Consider the following 13,041-nt stretch of genomic DNA (forward strand, 5'->3'; position numbering starts at 1 on the left):
CTGATATTCCGAATCTCCAGATTATATCTGTGGTAGCATGCTTGGCTCCTCCCTCTGGGCAGAGCATCTCCCAATGAGATGCTGTAGTCTTTTCAGCCATGCAGTGACATCCATAGCGTTGTTATCAGCAGACCTCCCTTCCCAGGGACAGTGATTGGAATCACTCAGAGAGAGAAAGGAAACGTCCACTTAGAAAAGACAAACTGCCATACAGATGGTAATAGAAGACACCTTGCCTTCCAATCTGGAACACACTGGGTTAAACACAGGAGGGAATGAGCAGGCCAAAGTCACCTGGAAGTTCCCCTCTGATTTCGCCAATCACAGTGAAGTTGTTTGTCACCCTCCAACAGACAAAGCCACTCCTCCCTTCACTCAGCTGAGGCCCTTTGCCTGCCCATGTCCACCAGAAAGCTTTGCGTTGACAGCAGCCCATGGTGGTGTAATACCCCAATGGTTTCTGCACTGCCGCCCTCTCCCTTAAGGTGTTGCAGCAACCAGTGGCTGCTCTGAGCACAGACATGAGGAGTCTGCAATCTCCTCTTGAGACAATGAGGAGACAATTCTCCTCTGGCAACTGAAGAGCAACAGCCTTAAGTTACTGAACAGGTCTTAGTTGCCATACATATTCATACAAGATTTTTAAAGACTGCAAATCACATGTGTAAATTGCAATCACTTTTTATACTGTTCTAAAAGATAAAGTATTGGTGGGGTGTGTTCTGCCGCTGGCAGCTGAACCTGGCCTTTACCACGACCAAACGGTCATCGCCAATCAGGTAGGGTCTGTGAGGGGAGTGGACAGTCACTGCAGCTGCCTGGCGCCCTTGGGACATCTGCCACAGGACTCCTCTCATCCCCTGATGTGCTCCTCCCAGTTCAACAGTGGTGCCTGTGGTGCAAGGGACAGACCATTTACCAGCAGGTCTTGTCTGTAGAGAGACCCGCAAGCCTGCAGAGCTGGCAACTGGGGCTACTGCGGCCACTACGCCGTTTTACCATGCCCTGTACCCCCGTGCCTTGTGCTGGTCTCACGAGCTGCCAGGGCAGCCTGTGGTGCTTCACGCCTGCCGGCAGGGCCTCGCCCGTCCCTCCCCCCTTACTATAAGGTAAGGCGGTGACGGCATCCCCGATGGCAGAGCTGCAGGTTAGAACCTTTTCCAGCGTTTCCCCTCTCCCGATGACAGAGCTGCTGGCTAGCTACCACTTTCTCAGCGTGTCCTCTCTGCCCAAGGGCAGACCTCCCTCCGCTCGCGCTCTTTCCCCGCATTTCCACACTCCCCGATGGCAGAGCTGCTGGTTAGTGCCTTTCCCAGCATTTCCCCTTCTCCCGAGGGCAGAGCTGCTCGCCCTCGCCCGCTTTCCCAGCATTTCCACACTCCCGAGGTAGAGCTGCTCGCTCGCACCTTTCCCAGCGTGTCCCCACGGCCGCACTCAGCAGCCCTGTGGGCGGAGGAAGCCCCTGCTGCCGTGCGGGAGCTCGGCATTGCAAGCAAGGGATGGCTCAGCGCTGCCCGTGCCGCCTGCCAGCCCCAGGCGAGGGTGGCAGCTGTGCTGCTGACACGTCTGACCTTCCTCTTAACCCCGGCATTGCAGCAAGCACGTGAGCCGGTATCAGCCTGCCGAGCAGATGAGTGATGAGACGGCCCGGCTGAGCCCTAAAGGCTGCTTTCCGTCCCTCTGCTGCCCGGCGTGGGGCGTTGCCAGCCCAGACTCGCTTCTCTTTGGAATTTTGTCTTGTTCCTTCTTCCCGAATTCCTCTGCTCCTGCTGCTGCTGCGCAGCTTGGCAAGAGAACTCCAGTCCTGTTGTTATTGCCCGTTGCTCTTGCTGCCGCTGCCTCCTGCGTGGTGTTCCCAGCGGGGGAAATGATGCTGCGGAGCAGCAAGCCCTGTAGGCAGCTTTCTGCGTCTCTGCCAGGACTCCAGCTTGCCGGTGGGAGTGTTCATCTGGGAGGTGGAGAGACGGGAGGACGAGGACGGTGGAGGTGTCCCATCATGTTCAGCCATAGCCTGCAGAACGGCCGGGAGCAAAGGCGGGCCGGGAGCGGCGGGCACTGGAACGAGCCCTTTCACCTTCCACCAGGATGGTCCAGCGGGTTGCTGGGGTCCTGCTGCACCACTGCCCCGCCCGTGAACCCCCTTCACCCTGGCCATCTCTGCCCGGAAAGGTAAAGGGCTGGCCCTGCTTGTCGTTGGCTCCTACTGGGGAGACTGTGCATGCCCTGCTGCATGTGGGGAGCTGTCCTGCAGGCAGCTGGCAAAGGATGGAGTGGCAAGGGCTTGGGGTTGGCACCGTTCCTCAGCGCTTGCCTGACTCCAGGAGTGCAGACATGACTTCCCTGAGGGCACCCTCTTTGGGAATGGTTGTCAGGAGAGCAGCTGAGGGCAAGCGAGTTGATGAGTTGCTGGGCAGCACATGAGAAGTGGAGTATCATGTCCTGCATGGTGGTATTGGGGAGGGAAGAGTGAATCTTCTCCTCCAAAGAAGCAGCCCCTGATGCCCCTTGGTCAGGGCTGGCAAGGGAGTGACCCATGTGACGGCATTTGATCCCACAGAATGTGGTGGTGGAGAGGTGTGGCAGGAACCTCCTGCAGGAGGGATTCACCCCCTGGTGAGTGCCTCCATCCACCCTGGGCTGGGTGGTCAGGTGGGAGCAGGGCAAGTGGGTGGCCATGCTGCTTCTAGGTACCCAAGCCAGGGCAGAGTTCTTTCCTCCAGCCTCCTTGGCTCTTCAAAATCTCCCCAGGATGCTGTGGCTTGTTCCCAAATTTAGGCTGTATCCAAACTTCATATTGCTTGTCTATTGGAATAAAACTACAATGCAACACATATCCTTGCTGTGGTTCTTCGAAAGTTTTTCATGCCTCTTTGGGGCTGTTCTTGACATTTAGTGATGCCCTGACACACTACGAGGAGTGGGAGAGGAAGATTGAAACGTGGCAGAATCCCATCCTGGAGAACAGGTAGGGCAGATGAGAGCACCTTCCCAGTGGCCTCCTGGCTTGGCTGCCACAGGAGCACCACCACACCTGGACTCCGAGGATGAGCTTCCCTCCTTTCCCGCAGCCAGCTGCCTTCCTGGTACAAGTCAGCCCTGTTCAATGAGCTCTACTTCCTGACGGATGGAGGGACCATCTGGATGGAGGTGCCCCCTGACTGCTGTGCTGAGGACCTACAGGGGCCGGCAGGGGCGGGGCTCTCCCACCTGCTCCCTGTCCTGCGGGAGTACGGAAGGTTTGCTTATTTGGAAGGTACTCACAGGATGTGAGGCATTCTCCAGCCTCAAGCCCTCCCCATTACTGTAGCCATAGTGTGTTTGAACCTGCCATGGGGATGTTTTCACACTCCAGTGTGTGTAGGAGCAGTGCTATTCCCAGGAAAAGCCCTTGCAGCCCTGAAGGATAGGGCATGCAGTGTTCCCCACATGCCTGGTGCTCTGTGTAGAGAATGAAACCCTCTTTGAACGGGAGCCCCTGCGTGGGCTGGGAAAGATGCCCGTGTCCAGGGCCCTGTGGAGGAGCAGCTTTGCCCCTTCTCCCCTCCCCATGGCAGTGTCCTTTCCCTCACCACCTGCCCTGTCCTGCCAGGCCAGGAGTACCGGATGTACAACACCTACGACTGTCCATTTCTAACGCCTCCTTCGCCCTCATCATGCTGTGGCCCAAGCTGCAGATCAGCCTGCAGTATGACATTGGTGAGTGTCCCCAGAGCCCTGCCTTGGTGCCTGCTCAGGCCTTCACCTCATGGAGAGACAGAGCCTTTGGGACAGCTGCTGCTGCTGCAGAGATGTGTGCCATGGAGCTAGCATCCTCCTCCAGCCGCTCTGCTGTGCCCAGCACTTGCAGCCCTGGAATGCTGCTGCCCCAGCAGCTCAGTGCCCAGCACTGGGGGTGCCTTCTTGCCATGCTGGGTGTGCCCAGCTGGCTCTGCCTGCCCTGGTGGAGCCCCTGGTTTTCCCAGCTCTGTCCTTGCCCCTTGCAGAGCAGACATGGAGCTGTTTGCAGACTCCAGTGGGAGATGTGCCACAGGCCATGGCTTCTGGCTGAGCAGGGTGGTCCTGGTAGCTGTAGCAACTGGGGTCCCAAGGAGCTCCATGTGATGGATGGGCTGACAAAGAGGAGACCAAGCCATGGAGGGTCACAGCAGGGGTCACACAATGGCCTTCAGGGATAGTGGCAAGAGAGGCCACTATTGAGTCAAGGGAACAGGGGCACTGATCTCTGAAAGAGCGGACACAGTATGTGCTTGCAGGAAAAATTTATTGGGAGAATAAAGATGCTGAAGGAGGTAATGGAGGAGGCACTAAAAGAGCTTCTATGGGTGGTGCTAAAGGAGATTTAAGGAGGTGCTAACGTAGGTGCTGAAGCAGGAGGATGGGCTACAACTTGGCACTGCCTGTTCTTTGGGAGCTCCAATGCTACCATCCCTCAATTCATGAGCTCTTCCTTGTGCCAGAATGTGTTGTAGCCAACCCTGAGGGGACACAGACAGAGGAAATGTAAGGGTGGGACATGGGAGTGGCCCACTGCCCACCCAGCCCTGTATCCTTCCAAAACATTTGCACCTTGTCAGGATGCCCAGGGAAGATGTGCACCATCACCCTGTCCTCCCTCACTTTCACACTGGCAGCAGCTCTGCCAAGTGCTGAGCACCCCAGGCTGGGAGCACCACCCTTCATCCCCACCCTCGGGCCGTTCAGGATTCCTTCTTAGGCCTTTGGTTTTGGAAATGCCTCTCAGGTGGTGAAGCTTCCCTTGAGCTTGTCACAAACACTTTGCACACCAAGTCCTTCTGCTGCCTTATCAAGGAAACCAATTCTCCAAAAGCTTTGGGGAATTACTTGCCTGAATCACAGCCCAAAGTGGAACAATGTTATCATACTGGAACTGTGAAAAATTCCTGTAATTACCATCTCACACTACATCCAGGATGAAGACTGACTGATGACTAAGGTCAATCCTCCCATGAATTTACCACAGCATTCCTAAGTGAGGCCCCTCAGCTCTTCTGGACCACTGCAGGGCTGTGCCATCTCCCACCGGGTGCATGGCTGAAGGGATGTGAACACCCCATAGCAAGTGCACTATGACTGCTGCCAGCCTGGATCTATAATTAAATCTCTGCTTTAATTGTGGTCAACCCTCCCAAATCACCCTATAAATGTTAAAATAGTCAATGGTTAAGTGCTGCTGCATCTTTTAGACAGCAACCATTGAGCAGGTCTGAGACTGAGAGCAGAATCAGCGCCAGCTTGGATCCATCAGTAGCTTTAGAAAGCAGTGGGTACATCCCTGAACTTTGTGATTCATTTGAAGGGTCTCACTTCTCCTTTTCCATTTCCATCTCCCATTTAAATCATTCTGGATTGATTCTAACTCATTTTTCCCTTCTTGCACAAAGCAACCAAGTGAACCTTGGAATGAATCTTCGCTAAGTCCAGCTTTTGCAAACAGATATTAAACCTCCTTTTGCCAACACATGTGAGAGTGACTCCTAAGTGACCTAAACCTCTCATTTGTGACAGCCCCAACCCCTCATGATTGCACAGGGGACATGTGCAGGGCAGGAACAGGAGGCTCACAAGGTGGCTTTCCAGTCGTCGCCGCGGTTTTTTGCGTGTGACCTCAGCAGCCACATGGTCTTCAAAACCTCCTTTCCATACTCATCCACAAAGCACTGGCCCGTGAAAACAGTGATCGAGTCTGTGGGGACAAGACAGAAGGTGGAGGGGAGCGTGGCCGAGGTGGCAGGTCAGTGGCTGCACCAGCACAGGGGACAGTAGACCTCTGCTGTCCCTGGCCTCTGGGGACAGCGGGGATGGGGACAGCAGCAGGAGGGCTCAGAGGGCTGGGGTGTCACATGGACATGGGCAGTGTGACACCCCAGTGTGACTGTCAGTGCAGGCTTCAGCCCCTGCTGCCTCTCCTGCAGCCTGGGACCGGGAGCTGACAGCAACCAAGGAGCTCCACGGATAAGGATAGGGCAGCTCCAGGGAGAGGAGAGAGAGAGCAGTGGGGATAGTGCAGGGGAAGGCAGGGAATCAGCAAGGACACTGCAGGGAGGGCAGAAGGGAGGCGTGGGGACACAACAAGGATGCTAAGTCTAAGTACCTGAAAAGGTCCAGTTGACGGTGAAACCAAAGGTGGGCTGGCTCAGATATGGGAGGTGCTGGAACCCCAGCAGAGGTGATTCCTCAATCTTTAATGGAGAGGCTGACACAGCTGTGAGGTACTTGCCAGAGAAGTCCCCATTTTCCTTTACTTCTTAAATGGTCATGTTGGAGCCCAGGTCGTTCTTCCATTGCCCAGTCAGCTTACACTGGAGAAGAAAGAAGTCAGCACTTGTGCCACAGCACAGCCTGCAGCCACAGCCCCCTGCCCACCCCACCCTGTGCATCCCACCCCTGATGGTACCTTCTGTGTACCCTGGAGGCCATGAGCCCCCAGGGCCAGGAAGAGCACGAGGAGCAAGGGAGTTGCTTGCACCATCTCTGCAGCCGGCAGACTGCTGATGAACCTGGGGATGTGCTCCTTGCAGGTCTCTGCTGATGCTCCTGCTCCCTCTCCTTTTTATGGCTGCCAGATGGGCTGTGGGTGGTGCCTCTGGCCAGGGCATTGTGCCATCTGGGTGTCCCCAAATTCATCAGCTATCAGAGGGGCTGGTGACAGCTGATATTCCCAGAATGCCTTTGTTCCAAGATAAATGCAGGTGGACAGCCCAGGTGAGATGCTCCAGTATTGTGGTGCCACAGTACCCCTCCAGTGTCACATTCATATTTTCTGAAAAATCCCTTTTTCAAGGATTTTTCTCCTGGGAAGATGAAAAGCCTCAGAGAAAAAGGAACCCAATAATTATCTCATTTGCTACTCCTGTGTTTTGGTCCTTTGGAATGTGGTTGGGGATTGTTCACCAACAGGTGATCATTACATTGGGTTTCCGGGGTCGGTTGTTTTGACTAATTGGTCAATCAGTGCCAAGGTGTGACGAGGCTCCCAGAGTCACGAGTTTTCAGTATTATCTCTTTAGCATTCCGTAAGGATTCTTTCTCTATTCTTTAGTAGAGTTTAGTGTAGTATTCTTTAATATAATATAGTATCATAAAATAATAAATTAGCCTTCTGAGAACATGGAGTCAGATTCATCAATCCTTCCTGCCACAAGGGTTGCCACAAATACAGTAAGTGGTGACCCCAGATGTTGGCTGCAGCCTGGAGCTGAAGAACCAAGACCCTGAAATTGGGTGGAGTTCACAGCCAAGGCTGAACACGCGAGGATCTGTTGAATCCTCTCGGGAGGTATTCAGAGACCCTTTGTGGAGTCGCAGGACAGCCTCCTGAGCAGCCTGCTGACACCGGACACTGTTGCAAGATACTGTTAGCTCTTCTGTGGGAATCCTTAAAATCAGAAGGTTTTGGGAAAGCTGCAAAAGGCAGGCCTCAGAGACAGCAGAACTGTGATTAGAGCTAAGCAGTAGCAATATGATAGGTCAGCAGAAAAATTATGTAAGAAGGAGAAGCGTAAGGACAAATAGAACAATGGTCTGGGTATTAATGCTTGTCTAGAATAACTGCCTAAGCTGCAGAAAAGTATATCTAGTGAGATATTAGGAAGTTCTAAGCTTAATAATGGAACTCTGTGCATTGTGTTTTAAGGCTTACAAGCAGGTATTGTATTTGAAATAAGCAAGCATTGTTTTAACAAAAGGTACGTGTGCTTATAGTGATTGGATAGAACCACTGTCAATATGCTTTTGCTTTGTGTGATTGGTCAAAAAACTTTTAAAGTAAGTTGTAGCATTAAGTTCTTGGTCTGCTGCCTGTGATGTGAGGTGTTGGCATCTTCCCATTGTCATACCCATCTAATGAGACTGATGCTGGAAAATAAAACAGCTCAAGATGTGTTCCTAGCAGTCCCATCCCGTTTCTGATTTGTACATAGTCCCCGGCCAGCGACACTCTTCCCCTCATGACAACACTGTCCTTTGCAAAATGTGGGGTGACGGTTGGGAAGAGGTGCCTTCAGAAATGGAAGTTCAATTTTCTCCATCAGAGGAGGACATTATTTCGATGTGGAGACTGTGGGCTCTGCAGGACAGAATTCATATGGTGAAGAGACGTTTCTATGAGTTTTTCAGACAGGCAAAGACTTGTAGTTTTTTCACAGCTATGAGGTCCTCCGTGGACCCAAGAGCCTGGCAGTCATTGGATCTCTATTTTAGGGATGAGGGAGTGTCTTGAATTCTTCCAGCGTATGCAGCTCCTTTCTCTGTTCTGAGGAGGAGAGCCACCTTGGAGGGGCACCTCACCTCACGCAAGGAGCCACCAACCCCCCCCCCCCACCCCCGCCCGAGCCAGCAGGAAAAAAACCCGTTCAGGGACAGATGCTGCTGGTTCCCCCCCGCGGTGCGGTTTTGCCCATGGCTGAGAAGTTTTTTTCTGCCTCTCTGCAGCTTGCACAGAAGGAGACGACCACCCCCTTCTCCTTTCCCCCACTGGGCGTGTGAGCCAGCCTCGCCGGCCTCGCCCCGCAGCGGGAAGCAAGAGAGACCTTGGCAGAGCTTCCGCGCACGTCTCTGGCCCCCCAGCCGCTTTCAGGGGCTCCGTCCTCCGCATCAGCATCTGCGTCGGAGCCTGCGACCGGCCCAGCAGCCGCTCCGAGCTCATCTGGCTGTCCCGCGAGGTCTACCCCTGAGGCAGCGGCTGGGACAGCGAAGGAGCTTCCCCCAGCGGAGGCGGCACGGTTCGACTGCTGTTTGCAGACGCCTCCCAGCTGAACACTTTGAAACTCGCTGCTTTTCCGGGGAATAGCATTTTCACTTGGTCATGGGGTTTTCACTGGGATTCGGAATGCCTGACTCCACCCGCAAGCACCAGTGCCGTGGCGGAGATGGTTTCTGGAGGTGCTACCTCTGGTCCCAAGCTCGGAGGGAATGGGGGTGGTGCCGAGGAGCAGAGAGCAGGAACTCTGGCATTTGAATCGTGGGGGAGGGGGGCACAGCGGAACGCGGGCAACGCTCCCTTGTTCTGGGGACAGACGGCCCTCAGGTCCGCGATGAAGATCCCCGGGAAAGCTTCTCCTTCCCAGCTGCCGGCGTGCGCCAGTGCTTCTGGGAGGAGAAGGCGTTTGGTCACTCCTGTTGCCACAGCACTGGCGGCATGGTGGGGACGGGCTGTGAGAGCAAAGACCCCGCCGAGCGGGCCGGCTCTGGGCTGTTTGGCCTGTTCGCCTGGGCCCGGGCCCGGACCGCTGCTCTGTGGGCCAGGTCTGGGGTCCTTGGTCCACCCACCCCGACCAGGGCCTGGGACTCTGCCCTGCCCAGCGGGTGCGTGTCCAAAAAATCCTCTGCTGCTGCTGCTGCTGTTCTTGCTGAGGGAAAAAAAAAAAAAAAAAAAAGAAAAAAAAAAAGGTGGAAAGAGCCACCCGCTCAAAGTGCTGGAAAGCCATGAATTAGCCTCAGCCCAAGTGGTTCAATTAAGGGCTGTGGCCAGGGCATTCCAGAAATTTTTTCAACATTGTTTGGTAACTATCTAATGAAGAGGATCCCATGGAGAGTCAGCCTAGTAACAACAATCACGCCAATATGGCTATGTCATTCTACTTTATTAAGCAATTTTGGCATATTTATGCTTCTCTAGACACTGTTTTACTACTGTCTAATGCTCATTGGTTAAGTGGCTGAATTCACACTTACGTGTTATTTACTGATTGGTTGTCACGCTCTAAGCGTTTTTAGCTAAGGTGTGCTAAATTAGCAGCTCCCATATCGTATTTGGCATCCGGCTTCATTTTTGCACAATGCTTATTCTTCCTTCTTGTGTCTATTCAAGGAGAGTACATGGTCTGTCTTGTTCTGAGGACAGTATATGGTCTTCAAAGTAACTCTATAATCTGCAGGCCAGAGTTGTCCAATTCTTGTAAGAGTACAGCAAGCCCTTGTTCTGCCAAGAAGTCTACACATCCCCCTTTTTCTTTTTGGACAACCCAGGCTTGTTTAACAATTGATTCTAAACTCTTTTTCATACAAGAAAGAATGCAACAGAGAATAACAAGCACAGCAAAAACAATAGCAAGAAAGCAAACTCCTTCTCTCAATAAGGTTCTCAACCAGCCAGTGATTCCCAATTCTTTAAGCCATTTGTCAAAAGAACTTTCAACAACAACATTCAACGTGAGTTTCTTCATATTATTTTGCTGTTGGGAAAGCTTTTTGTGAATGGACTCAGAATGCTCAGAAAGATTCATACAGCGCATTCCTTCAAAATCTTCACAGCCATGTCCTCGTGCTCGTAACAAAAAAATCAAAGGCTACTCGATTTTGTAATCCAGCATGTCCCACAATGTCAACATCACTTGTGAGCTTATCTAGCACCTTGGAGGTAATGTTGTTTCCCTGTCCAACAGGCAAACTGTTTTAACTGAGCGAGGGCTTTGGCAGAAGCAACTTGTGGTGTAAAAAGTGAAGCTAAAATGAGAGATGGTTGCTCCCACTTGGTGATTTTTTTCTTAGTAGTTCTTTGTTTCAGCATTCTGCAAGCCTGTTTCAGGACCAAAAGGGACTTTCAAAGATGTCAAAGAGCAGCATCTCCAGTCAATGGACCTTCTCCTGAAACTCAGCTGTTTGAACTTGAAGCAATGAACATTCATTGCATTGTTGTTTGAGTTTTTTATATCGTAAACCTTGTTTTAGTGATAAAATAGGAGTTGATGTCCTACAGGTAAAGAATCTCCTTGCTCATTCTATGTCAGCACTTGATTGAGGTTTTGATTTGCAACGGATAAACCTCTCAAAATGTGTTTGTTCTCTCTTCTGCATGGGCCCAGGCAGAAGAATTACAAATGCAGGTTTTTCATTTTAATTATACGCAGAAAGGGTGAGATGTCGCATTGATATTTTCTGAAAAATCCCTTTGCCCGGGATATTTCTCCTGGGAAGCTGAGAAGCCTCAGAGAAAAAGGAAAACAATCATTATCTCATTTGGTACCTCTGTGTTTTGCTCCTTTGGAATGTGTTTGGAGATTGTTTACCCACAGGTGATTGTTTCATTAGGTTTCTGGTGTGAGTTCTTTTGACTAATTGGCCAATAAGTGCCAAGGTGTGTCAGTGCTCTAGAAAGAGTCACGTTTTCATTATTAGCTTTTTAGCATTCTGTAAGTATCCTTTCTGTATTCTTTAGTATAGTTTAGTATAGTATTCTTTAATATAATACAGTATCATAAAATAATAAATTAGCCTTCTGAGAACATGGAGTCAGATTCATCATTCCTTCCCGTCATTAGGTTCTCCACAAATACAGTACTCCAGCCTCCCTCAGTGACCCCACGGGAAAGCTTCTTTACATGTTTGTCCCTCTTCATTTGCTGGGGGCTCTGGAATGGGAAGATACCAGTGGGTGCAGGGGAGCCACATATGGGAGCTTGTTCTTTCCATATAATGGTATTCCTCTGACCTGAAATTCTCCCCTGGGTGCAGAAAAAGGCATTTGACAGCAATGGCAGCACTGGGGCAGCATAATGGTCTGCTGAAGAATGGTCATAGAGGACAGGAGAGGACAGGCCACTTCATATCTGCCAGCCTTGATAGCTATTGACTATTAAGGATGCACTTTGGCACAAAAGAAGTCCTGCCATGGCCAGAAAGAGATAATAGCTCTTCTTGTGGTGTCCCCAGAACTCGTCCACCCTTTCTGTGGTGTCTCAGAGATCCAGCGTGTTTCCTGTGGTGTCTTCAAAGCTCCCACACCCTGCCTCTGGTGGCTTTAATGCTCTTCTCACCTGCTGCCCTTGCTGTGCTCCCTGCCGTCTCACTCAGTGTCCCCCCAGATTCCATCACTGTCCAGAGGGATTGGGGCTCTCCTGTCCTTGGAAGGAGGCTAAGCCCCCTCTGATATAAAAGGAGCAGAGTCTGGGCACCACACACGGCCACCACCACCATGGGCACACTGGGTGCTGCTACTGCTCACCCTGGCCCTGCTTGTGGCCCATGGTGCTGCATCCAGGGAGGTGAGAGAGCCCTGGGGCCGTGCCAAGCCGAGCTGTGCTGAGCTGTCCTAGGTGCAGGGTAGGGAGCGAGAGGCTGCACGCCCTGGCCGTGCCATCCCCGTGGTGTGCGTTTTCTCTGTGCCATGCTCTGCCACCCCAGCACACAGAGGTTTGGCCTGAGGGGCTGCAGGTTCTGGGTGCACTATCCTGTACCATGCTGGGCCATGCCATGGTGCAGTGCCCATGACCAAGGAGGCTGCCAGCTCTGGCTGTGTTTCCCTGGGGCTACTGGGGGTCACCTACCCTGCCACAGGGTACCTCCAGCTCTGCTGCCCTGCCCAGAGACTGAGGGTTGCTCTCCTGACTGATGCCATGTACTGGTCCGAGCTGCCAGGGCAAGGGGCTGTGCCATGGGACACACATCCCCTGCTCAGCCAGGCTGAGCGTGGGACTGTGCCGTGGGACATACATCCCCTGCTCAGCCAGGCTGAGTGTGGGACCGTGCCATGGGACACACATCCCCTGCTCAGCCAGGCTGAGCGTGGGACCGTGCCGTGGGACACACATCCCCTGCTCAGCCAGGCTGAGCGTGGGACCGTGCCGTGGGACACACATCCCCTGCTCAGCCAGGCTGAGCGTGGGACCGTGCCGTGGGACACACATCCCCTGCTCAGCCAGGCTGAGCGTGGGACCGTGCCATGGGACACACATCCCCTGCTCAGCCAGGCTGAGCGTGGGACTGTGCCGTGGGACATACATCCCCTGCTCAGCCAGGCTGAGCGTGGGACCGTGCCATGGGACACACATCCCCTGCTCAGCCAGGCTGAGCGTGGGACCGTGCCATGGGACACACATCCCCTGCTCAGCCAGGCTGAGTGTGGGACTGTGCCTGGGCACAGACTGAGTCACCCACACAATCCCCAGCGTCACCTGCACGGCCCGTGGAGAAACGAGCTGGGCTCCTACATGACCCTTTTGGCCCTGAATACAGCTGGGACCTTCTTGGGCTCCTGGTACAGCACAGCAGCTACCAACAAGCAGGTTCTGCTGTCACCCCTGC

The 13,041-nt window shown here is 53.0% G+C and overlaps 1 protein-coding gene across 1 annotated transcript; it reads right to left on the reverse strand.

Moving 5' to 3' along the window:
• Positions 1–4,250: 4,250 nt before the first annotated feature.
• Positions 4,251–6,539, reverse strand: LOC103825233 (avidin-like). Its single transcript, XM_009100517.4, is given in 4 exon segments — positions 4,251–4,475; positions 5,584–5,704; positions 6,113–6,320; positions 6,416–6,539. Coding segments are annotated over 4 exon segments (450 nt in total). The 5' UTR covers positions 6,491–6,539; the 3' UTR covers positions 4,251–4,429.
• Positions 6,540–13,041: the final 6,502 nt, after the last annotated feature.

This window comes from Serinus canaria, chromosome Z (genome assembly GCF_022539315.1).
Source record: "Serinus canaria isolate serCan28SL12 chromosome Z, serCan2020, whole genome shotgun sequence".
Lineage (NCBI taxonomy): Eukaryota > Metazoa > Chordata > Aves > Passeriformes > Fringillidae > Serinus > Serinus canaria.